The sequence below is a fragment of the Triturus cristatus genome, chromosome 9 (assembly GCF_964204655.1).
Source record: "Triturus cristatus chromosome 9, aTriCri1.1, whole genome shotgun sequence".
NCBI classification, from domain to species: domain Eukaryota; kingdom Metazoa; phylum Chordata; class Amphibia; order Caudata; family Salamandridae; genus Triturus; species Triturus cristatus.
This window is the reverse complement of record NC_140592.1, coordinates 725194278-725207947: the sequence shown is the minus strand read 5'-3', so window position 1 is coordinate 725207947 and position 13670 is coordinate 725194278. Positions and strand designations below refer to the sequence as shown.

The following is a 13670-nucleotide window of genomic DNA, read 5'->3' as shown; positions in this document are numbered from 1 at the left end:
GTTCAGTTCAGCCATTCCAACCAATGAGTTGGATAACAATACACATGTTATATCTGCGCTAATGTAACCTTTAGGTTGCACATGCGCTTTACAGATCCACATGTTATGTTGTATTTAAAGTTAATATTTGAGTGATATATTATGCAGCTTTGGGGAGGCTTATTATTACTTTTGTCCCCAGGGCAATACGCTATGGCTGTTATTTATCACTCATGTACAGACCAATCTGGTTTCATTACGGAACGATCAACCTCTCACAACCATTTTCGCGATGATGCATATCACACTCGTGGAGGCATTGCAAAATGATAAGGCCTTTTTAGGTCTCGCCTGACCCAGCGCATGCGCTGGTCTGGCGAGACTTTTTGAGAGGGCTCCAAAAAGTGCTACCAGGCCAGCCTAGAGCTACAGTGCATGTGCGCGGGCGCCGCGCTTCACTGCGATTACTTTCACGGCCGCTTAGATGTTTGATCGCGATCACTTTCACGGCCGCACGGCGCTTGGCATAGCCACTAGGTCTCACTTTTGGGACCTTATAAGTAATTAGTTATGCAACTGTTGACTCAAACCCTCACCCTCAGTCCCCTGCACAGGTTATCTTTGTTTTTTTCTCCCTGCAGGCACCAGACGTTGTGGGAGCGATACATGGGAACCATCCGGAGCTGTCTGTTGAAGATGTACCACGACTGACCCTGCTGGAAGAAACTTGAGTGCAAATACTGACAAAGCATTGGAAATCACCGTGGCTAAGCACAGGCTTTTCCCACATTACTGGACAAAATGATGTGGCAATCCTTGCACGGGGGTTGCTTGTTTGGATCTAGTACCTTTCTCCTTCCTTCTCAGCACCCGAAACATATTATTTATCGAAAACTAACCTGCCTCTCTAAAAAAACCTCGGCATTTACTTAATTGCAGGGTTTTTTCCGGTGGCCATTTCAAAGAGCACTGAAGGAAGTCTACCTGTGTACTTGTACATCTATTGAAAGAGGATACCCCTTTGACATGACTTGTCTTTAATTATACCAGATTTTGAAGTTTAAATTTTATATATTGCAAATCGGGAACTATGAAGTCTACTGCATTTTAGGAGACTCGTTGGTGCTCTGTATTTAATATACAAAGCTCTCCTGCCTAGGAAACTGGGGTGTTCATAGTGGGTGACCCATTGAACATTGTGACCAGTAGGTGTATACTTTTAAACCCCGCAAATAAAATGATTGGAAAGCAAATGGATTAAATAAAAGGCCAGAAGACAGCGCTAACCCTTCGCAATGGGTACATTGGAAGCAGTTATTCCACTTGTTAAATCCCTGCCACAACAAAAAGAAACATGAAGTCGAAGCATTTTTGTGTGTGTTGTTAAAAAATATGGTGTAATTTGTGTTGTTCTTGCAGTAATCTCTCATATAAAGCTTTCTTGTCCAGAATCCATAGTTGAACCGCTGAAGAGACCAGGAGGATGGAAGTGTCACCCACATTTCTCACTAACGGCCCTGCATATCAGTGGGGAGATTCGTTTTTTTTGTGTGTGCTTAAAAATGCCTAAATGTCCTCTTCCTGAAAGCTGTGTGGAGCCCAGAAAACTCCTTCTGGAGTCAAAATGAGGAATTTCAAAAGTCCATGGGATGCGTTAAGGGTACTGAGAAAATCGTTTTAATTGGGTGAGAAAGCAAGCAAGGTAACAGCGATACAAAGAACTACTGCGCTGTATCTGACCTATGGCAGTTGGAAGTTGAAATTTGAGCCATCTATTGGCATATGCTGCAAGAGAACTATAAAACACTGTTTCTGTTTAGATATAAGAAAAGGCTGCTGCTAGGTTACTAGTTTTATATATGGTTCGGCTGCCACCAAGGTGGCTTTGTGGCACTAAGGACATGCTTTTGAATAACAGATAATACCACAGGCTTCTTAAATAATAGCCAAATTATTATTATTTTATTATGGTTATTATTTAGGGGAGAGGATGTGGCGTTAGGCCTGAGCTGCTGACTTTGGAATTGGGGAACCAAATTCGAGTCCCAGTGTCAGCTCGACATCCTGTGATACTAGGCACATCACTTAATCTCCTGATGCCTTAAATATGTTTTTAAACTAATCTTACCTTGTGTAATGTAACCGGTGCTCATGTAAAGTGCTCCAATGCCCTTGGAGTGTGCGCTATATACAACTGCAATCAACAACTGCATAAAAATAAATAATTCATGAAGGCCCAAAGGATGTCCAGATTGAGTCTACTTCTGAATCACGGAATTGAGATTGGCTGTTTGCGTTCATACATTTAAGATTTGAAGTGCCTCTATTGCAGTTCCTAGGAGCTCCAACCTGAAAATTAGATAAACAGTCTTAAACTCAGTGTTTTGTGGGTTTTCACCAAGTTTTAACAGGTACTTTCGTACCGCGGTAACGTTCACAGATTTGCACCTGTGAAAGACAGGAGTATGAATTGCCAGGTTGGCAACATAGTTGAAATATCTATGAATTAATGGGGGTATAAGAAACCTGAAGTTTCCCCATGAAGGAAAAAAAAGTTGAATGTTGGTATGTACGTGCACTATAGTTCAACAAGTGGTAACTTGTAATTCTACATGCATAAATGTTGAGCATGTGAGTACTTGAAAGGTAGGACTATAATAATAATGTCTGATAGATGAGCTGCTTTCATCAACATATTTTGTGTAGTGAGCCACTTCCCAAAAGGCTGAGCTCCTAAAAAAGGGTTCTTGATTTTCTGCTCCATTTATTTGTTCATGTAATAAAAAATGAGAGTTGCGCTAGTCATCCCAACACTGAGCACACAAACACACAGCTGAGACATTCTACATCACAGGTGCAACCAAGTTGAAAACCGCATCAACTATAAATGTAAATAAACCATCAAAGCCTCCAGCATAACACCCCACACATCAAAGACATTTCAGAGACACCACCATGTAGTTGAACCTCACTGAGCTTACAACAGCACTCTTCATAAACAATGAACTATTCCATGGCAACACATATGTCACAATAAACTAAACACCCACCCAACTCTCCACTAATAGTCCTCTGTACAGGGATCCTAAAAATGCAATATTTTTGTTCTACCTGAGTTACATTCTTCATGTCAAGAAATGCACACACCAATCTCTTTAGATGCAAGGTACCTGAGCTGGTAAAAACCCCCAACTACAAATAAACTAACCATTACAACAAACATACTACCAAAGATACAGATGAAAGCACCCCGCCACTGACAACCAACTCAAATAGTAGAACGCAGACACTAGTTTGTGACGGAATCCATAATTCTGGGACTTGAGGGTACAGAACTCCAGCAGTGCTGCAAAGGTCATGCTAACGTCAGTAAACTGCTTTAGAAATCTCGAAGCATAACATCATAAATGTTGAAACATTTTTTATTTTTTTTTGCATTTAAAAACTCGTTTTCCTTCAAATGGAATGTTTTTCCTATGCAAGTATCCAGGATTGATAGATTATTATAAAAAAATATATATTTTTAGATGACTTCAGAAAGTTGATCTGGAGCCCTATTAAACGTAAGAGAGTGATAAAAAGTTGAAGACTGCGTGGCTTTTGGAACAAAACGATCCTTCATCAGTTGTACAAATAGGCCTAGATAAAAAATCCCCCGTTGTTCGTCCACCACTGTCCTGCACTTGGGAAATGCGCATGGGGCTGACTGGAGATCACACAGGAGGACTTGTACAGGTAGGAAGGATATCTGCTGCCTACAAAGCTCCGGTATTGTCTGTGCCTTCTCGCTATTTACTCTTTTCTGTTGCAAATGAAGCATGCCGAAGACCCATTTTACACATGCAATGTCCCATTTATCATTGTGGTTTTATTGGTGCAAACTCAACATCCAGAATTCATTCCCTATCAGTTTGTTTGCTGAATGGGTCTAAATTCTCGTTTGCACCTTTCTTCTGAATTAGAAAGTACCTGGTGCAGATTATTTAGCACTTTTGGGAGGAAGGAGGGTGTTCTATGGCCTCTTTCTGCACAGAAAAGATCCAGCTTGAAGTGGGTGCATTCTGTTAAGGAATTTCCGGATACCTAGATTTCGAATGCATAACCATATTGCACATAGCGAGTACCCGTTTAGTGATGTTTTGCCATTCGAGATGAAATGTGGTATTTTCGTCCTGGCCCAAAAACTGGAGCAGCGCCCAGTTGAAGTGATAGGAATGTTCTTGTTCTTTTCAGGTGGAGCTTCCCTGCAGAGGCAGAAGGCTGCGCACCCACTCCTGACGGGTTTTTCTGATGATAAAATTGTTGCTATGGGTATTTAAATCCCATTTAGGCATTTAACCCCTCACTTATATGCAGGGCCACCTGAATTGCACAATTCTGCGGCCGTGGCATTTTCTGCATAAGTGGATTTTCCAGAAATCATCGGCCGTATAGGCTACAGATCTAAACAAAAACAATTGCGCCTGGCTCAGATTGATAGTCACTGCAACACGTGTTGCCGCGTATTGGGAAGCCGTTGGCAGAGGTTGACTGGTTACCTTTCAGTGGCTTATTGCGGCACTTGGATGCTTAACTTGTACTATTGAAGTAAAATCTTTCCACAGATAGTGTTAACGTGTAAAAAATTCTAATTAAGGAAGTTTCTAAATAATGAACTAATACTTTCAAAAAAATGGGCTGCATTAAGCCACAAAATTTGTTTTTTCTTGCCGCATAATTTAACCAGCCCGTCGCACAATTTAACCAGCCCCACCGCACAATTTAACCACCTCTGCCACATAATTTAACCATCCATGCCACATAATTTGGTGTCTCCTGCCGCATAATTCTGGTGGCCCTGGTTATATGTGTTGAAAATTCTGGAGTACACCACACCAAGTTGCAGTATGTGGAATACGGTAAGGCAGAGTCTATGCAAACAGTCTGTATTCTCTTTAGCAATAGACAAGAAACAAAGGTAGAGGGACAGGAGGGTTACAGGTGGAAGCTGAAGGGGTGCTCCCAGTGTCACCTTTCACCTCTGATAGTTTTCCAGCCATAAGTGATGCGTAGGGTGCAGCGTCTATAGGTTGCTACGCCGCATGTCCGTTCAGTTAGGCCCCGTTCGAAAGCGTGTAGGAGATAGGAAATCTGAATCTGCATGATGCACAGTAGATGTAATCGGGGGGAACAACCTTTACAACGCAACTTTTACAACGCACTACACTTACAACGCATTTTTTACAATGCACAATCCATTACAACGCATGACATTACAACGCATGACACTACAACGCATTTTTAAAAACTACCTTTACGACGCATTCCATTACAACGCATACTACCATTACAACGCATACCATTACAACGCATAATATAGTAATTTTTACCCCTATACTATCCAACACTTACCCTACTGTTGCACCCCCTGGAGTTAGAATAGTAATTTTTACCCCTATACTATCCAACACTTACCCTACTGTTGCACCCCCTGGAGTTAGAATAGTAATTTTTACCCCTATACTATCCAACACTTACCCTACTGTTGCACCCCCTGGAGTTAGAATAGTAATTTTTACCCCTATACTATCTAATACTTACCTTAAATGCAATTTAATATTATGCGTTGTAATGGTATGCGTTGTAATGGTAGTATGCGTTGTAATGGAATGCGTTGTAAAGGTAGTTTTTAAAAATGCGTTGTAGTGTCATGCGTTGTAATGTCATGCGTTGTAATGGATTGTGCGTTGTAAAAAATGCGTTGTAAGTGCATGCGTTGTAAAAGTGTGCGTTGTAACGACATACATCCGTAATCGGGGGCCAGATAGGGTGACCAACTGGCATAGGTGCAAATTCAGGACAGTGAGTGTAAAAATTCAGGACAAAGGGTAATGATTTGGGACTAAAATACAGGATAGAAGGACAGAAGGTCAAAATTCAGGACAGAAATTTGGGATAAAAGGTACGGTTTCAGACACATCGGAGGATGTTGTACAATACTGTATAAGTAAGTAAGTAGACAACTAACATAAGTACACGTCAAAATAAGTTTATGTTAAGTTGAGACAATCGTGCACCTCACCGTTTTAGTATGTGCACAGCTTTGAGCAACTGTGCAGGTCTTTTTTGTGGTATTTCATATGATATTTTGTTTACAGTTTGTGGTTCCTTTGAAGTGTTTTTTTCTTCTTTTTCTAAACAGAGAGTTTTATATAGCGCGAACTTGACCCGAATCGGGTATCGGAGCGCTTTACATAGCACCAGTTGTATTACATGAGGACACATTCTTTTTTTGTTAGGCACGGGCAGATTAAGTGATTTGCCCAGAATCGCAGGATGTTCAGCGTCATTGCCGAGACTCAAACCCAGGTCCCCAGATTCGAGGTCGACCGCCCTAGCCGTTAAGCAAACTCCTGTGTTGGGCCACCCGCACTGCAGGGGATGCAGAGGCCCTCAGACTTCATTACACGCCTTCACCAATGACGTTCCTCTGCACAGATTCCAACACTATCGACCTCCCATGGTGCCCTTCATCTCTATATAGACCCTCGCTCATGTGTATATGCTGCTCAGGCCAATGTAGGGTGTTGAGCGCTTTAGCTCACACACTTATTGTTCAGAGACAATGACTCATATAAGTATATGTAAATCAATGTATAGGAAATGTTACTTAAGACAAGGAGGGCTACAAGGTGTAATCACATGGCATCCATACTGGTAGGTACTATATCTGCAGGGCCACTGGAATTAGGCAGCTAGGAGGGCCAATTTATTTGGGATGGAATGGTAAATTTATGCAACGTAATGCTGCAAATTTTGTCTTAGTATTACCATATTATTTTCTCAGTTTTGCACATTTTAACACTTTCTGGTCATAGATTGCACCTCTTAGTATCCGTATAACACCCAAATATAGTAATATGCAAAGGAAGGTGACCAGTCAACCTTTACAAAGGACCTTTGCAACACGTCGCTGCCTTTTTAGTGATTTTTTTTAACCATTTGAGGTAGAAACTGTTTTTAAATTAGAATCTTTTGATATATTCAGCGAATTATGGATTATGTGGCACATACGGCAAATCCATAATCATGCGACAACTGTTGAAGCTGCACAATCGCATAATTCCAGTAACCCCAAAATACAAACTGAGGATATAACACATAACCTAGTGGTTGGGATTGTCTTTACAATTATTATACAAATTAATACTTTGCATGTTACACTTTGTGTCTAACTTTACTACTTTTCAGTATTCACAAAGCCCCATACAGAGATTGTGAAGCTGCTTATGTTCATGTTGAAGCAAACACAAGGAAATGATGGATGCAGTGCTGAAAGTTTTCAGTCACTCACCCCCAGTCACAGTTCTGGGTTAAATCCATCATCGTTCTTTAGCTCACTTTGCCACCCCAGTTCAGACCCAGCTATATGCAAATCAGATTTGACCCAGTGCCTCATGGGAACAGTCCAGCACGAACTGCTAAGCCAGGTCTTCCCTTGATTGAAAACAAGCATCCTGGGACCGGTTTTGGGGTAGCATACCCTCATCAACCAGGCTAGCTTGAATCCAGTGGCAAAGTGAGCAAGAGACCCACGTCTGGACATACCCTGCCAACTTAGGGTGAACAAAGAAAACACAAGGAGATGATAGACGGTGTGCTGAAACTTTTCAATCACTCACACCCAGTCACAGATCTGGGTTGAATCCATCATCGTTCTTTAGCTCACTTCGCCCCCCCAGTTCAGACCCAGCTATATGCAAATCAGTCTTGACCCTGTGCCTCATGGCACCCCATGGTGCTTCATGTCAAAACAGAGGTTGCATTTGATTACAGGAATGCTCGAGTCCCCACAGAGATGGTATGTTTTTATAGTAATGTTCAAGTCTCCACAAAGATAGTGTTTTATTATAGTTTCTTTCAAGCCCCCACAAAGCTAATGTGTTATTATAGCGATGTTTAAGTCCCCACAGAGATAGTGCATGAAGATAATTGTGTTTAAGTTCTAATTAAAATAGGGCCCAGTTAACAAAGGTAAACTTAGACCAAAAAATCTAACTTTTTTACTTTTCAGTTTCACAACTGTAAGCTTAGACCAAAAGTCTAACTTTACTACTTTTCAGTATTCACAAAGCCCCATCCAAAGAATTCGAAGCTGATGATGCTCAAGCCAGAACAGAGCTTGCGCGTAATTACAGAAATGCTCAAGTCCCCACAGAGATGGTGTGTAACTATAGTATTACCATGGTCGCCAAAGAGAATGAGTGTGATTATAGACATGCCCAGGTCCCCACAGAGACAGTGTGTGATTATAGAGATGTCGAGGTCCCCACAGATATAGTGTGTGATTTTAGAGATGTTGAAGGCCCTACAGAGATGGTGTGTGACTGTAATATTGCCACGGCTGCCAAAGAGAATCTGTGAGATCATAGACATCCCCATGTCCCCTCAAAAACCTTCAACCACCTAAACCCCCAAAAATTCACGTGCCACCCGAAAACCCCTACCCACCATAAAAAATCCCTTGTGACCCAAATACCCATACAAACATTAAACCTTAAATGATTCATTACCACCTAAAACACCCATACCAGCCCTAACCCCTTAAAGTTCCCTTGCCACCCAAAACCCATGCCCACCCTAAATCCTAAAAAATCCCTTTCCACCCAAATACCCACACCCACCCTAAACCTTAAAAAACCCTTGCGACCCAAAAACCCATACACACTGTAAAATCTACAATATCCCTTGCCACCAAAAATCTCACACCCACCCTAAACACTAAAAATTCCCTTGCCACCCATAAATCCCATTCCCACCCTAAAAAATCTCTTACCGCTCAAAAACCTACACCCACCCTAAACCCTAAAAATTCACTCTCCTCCCAAAAACCCATACACACCCTGAAAAATCCCTTGCCACCTAAAAACCCATACAAACACTAAACCTAAACGATTCATTACCACCCAAAGACCCATACCCAGCCTAAACCCTAAACAATTTCTTACCGCCCAAAAATCCATATCCACCCGAAACCATAACATTTCCCTTGCCCCCAAAATCCTACACCCACCCTAAACCCCCCAAAAAATCCCTTCCCACCCTAAGCTCTACACATTCCCTTACCACCCAAAAAACAAAACTCACGCTAAACCCTAAAAATTCCTTGTGACCCTACCCCTAAAAATCCCTTACCACCCAAAAACCCATACCTACCCAAAACCATAAGTTTCCCTTGCCCCCCAAAAATCCGCACCCACTCTAAACCTTAAAAATTCCTTTGCCACTTAAAAACCCACACCCATCCCAAATGCTGAAAAATCCCTTACCACTCAAAAACCTACACCCACGCTAAGTTATGATAGTGATGCCTTAGTCCCCACAGAGATAGTGTGTGAATATAACTATGTTCAAGTTCCCTTAGAGATAGTGTGAGGTTACAGTCATGATCAAGTGTCCTTAGAGATCATGTGCAATGCAAGTCCTGTATATGTCCCACAGAGATAGCATCCGATGATAGTGAGGCCGGGTCCCCACAGAGATAGTGTGTGAGCATAGTTACCCCGGATCCCCACAGAGATAGGGTTTTTAGGATAGGGACGCTGGGTCCCCACAAAGATAGTGTGTGATGATAGTGAGGCCGGGTCCCCACTAAGAAAGTGTGCGATGATAGTGATGCCTAAATATCCACAGAGATATTGTGTGATTATAGTCGTATCCATGTCGTGCAGAGATAGTGTGATGATAATCATGTTGAACTCGCTAAAGATAGTGTGTGATGTGATGCACTGGTCCTCGCAGAGATATTGTTTAATGGTAGGCATCCTTAAGTCTCTCCAGTGATAACGTGGGATTATAGTTGTCGGGAGAGCATTATTATTTGAGGTGGATGTTAGTCCACCACAAGTAATAATGTCACTAATCATGTTGGGTCTAATAAAGGTTTAAGTACTTTAAACCTGAGCTCAACCCCTGGAAGCTATGGCAGATAGCAACCAAGCTTAACATAAGAAAATCTCTGCGTTCTACAGAGATAATGTGAGATTAGAGAGATGCCCCCCCCCCCGAGATAGTGTGTGAATACAGCTATACTCATGTCCCCATAGAAATGGAATGTGATGATAGTGATGCCCAGGATCCCAGTGAGATAGTGTGCGATAATAGTCATTTATAAGTCCCCAAAGAGCTAGAGTGTGATGATAATTATGTTGAAGTCACTAGAGGTAGTGTGTGATGATAGTGATGCCCAGAGATGGTGTGTGAATATTCATGTTCAAGTGTCCATAGAGATAGTCTGTGATTAGAACCATGCTCAAGACTCTGTAGAGATCATGTGTGATGGAAGTGATGTCCATGCCCCAGTGAGATAGTGTATTATTGTTGCCATGTCCCTACAGAGATAGTGTGTGATTATAATAATGTTCAAGTCACTAGAGATAGTCTGAAATTGTACTGATGCCTGGATCCCCACAAAGATCCTGTGTGATAAGTCATTTTCAAAGCTCTCAGAGATTGTGAGTGATGTGAGTCATGTCCATGTCCCACAGAGATAGTGTCTGATGACAGTGATACCCAGCTACCCAAAAGACAGTGAGTGATTGTGAGAAAGTGCCATCTTTCTTTCATGGTATGCCCCCACTTTTTGCTGAATTGCTGATGTACTTTGACTGAGTGTGCCCTGGGCTCCTGCCAATCAGGTACCCAGGGCCTGTGTTCCTTCCCTAAAAACTGCATGAAGCCTAAACCCAATTGGCATCTCTGGCCACAAGTCCGCCCCTGGTAAATGGTACCCTAAGTACCCAGGGCCTTGTGACCAGAGAAGGCTCCTAAGGGTTGCAGCACTTATTGTGCCACCCTTAGGGGCCCTGTACCCTGACACACACACTGCCTTTGCAGGCTGAGTGTCTTGGTGCAGAACAAAACAGAGTCGACATGGCACACATCCCTGTGTGCCATGCCCACAAACACACTGACCTGTTATACCTCAGTCACCCCTCTAGCTGGGTGCACTATGCCAGTGGTGTGGGTACAAGGGTATGAGCCCTGTACCCCTACAGTACCCAGGTCCATTCCTGAGCACTGTAAGTGCAGTGCTGCCATTAAGAGTATATGGTGCTGGGAGGTCGTCAACACGAACTCCACAGCACCATGATGGCAACACTGAGGACTGAGAAGTTTGGTATCAAACTTCTCAGCACATTAAACCCACACTGATGCCAGTGTGGGATTTAATGTAAGATGCACGACAGAGGGCAACTTAGAGTTGCCCCCTGAACCTTACCTACAATCCACGTCCTGTCTGAGGGGCTGCCTAGGCTGCCACACAGCAGACATGTTGCTGGACCCCTGGGTAGAGAGCCATCCGCTCTCCTGGGCCTGCAACAATGCACATCCTGGGGGAGGTGCTAGGTCTCCTCCCCCAGGATGGGCAGGGGAAGCAAGAAGAATGTGTCATACAGTGGAGTGGTGTCTCATATAGTACAGGGCTTTGGAGTGTATTACACTGTAGTGGCATAGTGTACAGTAGAGTAAAGTGTTAGAGAGGAGTGACGCCTCATACATTTGGGTGGTCAGGGGCATAGCTTGGTCAGGTAACATTGAGGGGGTAACCTTCATATTTCCCAACGTCAAGCTGTGTATCTTGTGAAAATACATTCTATGAGAAGCAGGGAATGAGGGGGCTTAAGGAGCAGTGACTTGGTAGTAAGTAAAACATAATATTTTCAAACTAACCAACATTTTGTAAGAACTTCAAAACAGACATGATTGAGTGTGCATGTGTTTTTGTCTGTGTGTGTGTGTATGTGAAAATCCCAGGTGAAACACAACAGACACCTCACTCTCTCCAATCAATTGAAAGCACTTGTACCCAACCATTTACTATAGAATGTACCCATTTACTACAGAATGGATATTTTAAGGGGGTGTAACACCCCAAACCCTCCCATGAAGCTTCGCCCCTGGGAGTGGTATGGCCTTTTGTAGAGTGTGTGAAACTGTCAAAGAGTGGTGTGCAGTGTAATGACACAGAGAGGAGTACAGTGCTGTACAGTTGAGTGAGATAGAGTAGAAAAGGGCGAGGTACAGTGTGCTACAGTGGAGTGGTATTTAGTGTTGTTAAAAGCAGTGCCATAGAGTGTGTTGAGTGAAGCGGTATAGAGTGGAGTGGCATAGAGAGGAATAGTGTAGAGTTGAATAGCGTAGAGTGGCGTCCAGTGAAATAACATACAGTTGATTGACATACAGTGGAATGGTGTGGACTGGAGTGGCATAGAGTGAATCAACATATAGTGGAGTGTCATTCACTGTAATGGCGTACTATGGAGTGGGTTAGAGTGGAATTATAAACCGAGGAGTGGGGTAGAGCGGAGTAGCCTACAATGGAATGCCATAAAGTGGAATAGTGTATAGTGGAGTGACATAGACTGGAGTGCCACATAGTGGAATAGCATACATTTGAATGCTGAACAGTGCACCACCGAAGAGTTGAAAAGCATACAGTGGAGTAGGGTATAGTCAAGTGGCTTAGACTGTGGTGAATACATTGGAGTGACATACAGTAGAGTAGGGAAGAGTGACCTAGCATAGCGCAAAGTGGAGTTGCATACAGTGGAATAGCGTAGCGTAGATTAGATTGCTGTATAGTAGATAAGCATACACTAGATTGGCATACAGTGGAATAGCATGAAGCAGAGTGGAGTGGCATAGAGTGGATGGTGGTAGAGGTGAGCGGCATACAATGAAGTGGTAAATAGAAGAGTTGCTTAGAGTGGGGTGTCATACTGTGTAATAATGTACAATACACTACTATACACTGAAATAGCATACAGTGGATTAGTGTACAGTGGAGGGGCACACAGTGGAGTGGCATAGATTGAAATAGCATATAGTGCAGTGGCATACAGTTCAGTGGTGTGGAGGGGCATAGAGTAGAATGCAGTACAGTGCAGTAATGTACAGTGGAATACAGTGGAGTGGAGTGACATACAGTTGAAAAGAGTGTGTCATATAGAGATTCTGCCCCAAATGGTTTGAGGAGGCTCACAATCCCTGTGGGAGTCACGTGGAGTAGCAGGGACTGTTGAAACTCTCCGGTTGAAGCCTGAAGAGGTTTTAATGTTGCCCTCTCCCAGACATGCTCGGCCTCATTTTGGATTTCTGGTTTGGGCATTCAGCCCCCCGCCCCCGACACGTGACCTTGATGGAGGCAACAGTGTCTGCAGCTTGGCCCTGCTGTTTTGAGGCCTTTTGATACACTTGCTTTTAGCAAACTTCTTTTTTGCTCCCAGGAAAAAGAGGTAGGTGCTTAAGAGAATGGTCAGGACTGCTTGAAAGTAGTTTCATAGGCTCAGTTTGTCCCTTTTCCCTATCCACAATTTCTTGCTTCAGGATGTCCCTGGGCTTAACATCAAGCAAGAAATAGAAGTAAGATAGAAGGAATAATGCAAGGTAAAGGTTCCATGAAAGATGTGGGTTGGTGGAGTACATGAGCTGTGGGAACAACTGCTCTTGGTGAGGAAATATTTTGGGTCAGTTGATTGGCAGAGTGTGCTGGTCAGAAATCTGTGCAGATGGATTTGGTGCTCAGATCATAGGAAGGAGTGAACAGCTGTGAAGCAGCACCAGTACAATTATCTTTAGTAGTTTGTTGTAATCCTCACCCAACACATCACTGAACAATACATGGCCAATAATATCCTCCTTGTATGACC

At 42.9% G+C, this 13670-nt stretch overlaps 1 protein-coding gene across 1 annotated transcript in view; it reads left to right on the top strand.

Moving 5' to 3' along the window:
- FIBP (FGF1 intracellular binding protein) overlaps positions 1-2220 on the top strand; it is a 124026-nt gene extending 121806 nt beyond the window's left edge. Inside the window, exon 11 of the mRNA XM_085625918.1 lies at positions 621-2220. Coding sequence (XP_085482044.1) covers positions 621-690 — 70 coding nt within the window. The 3' untranslated portion in view covers positions 691-2220. The remainder of the gene's footprint in view (positions 1-620) is intronic.
- The last annotated feature ends 11450 nt before the right edge of the window (positions 2221-13670 follow it).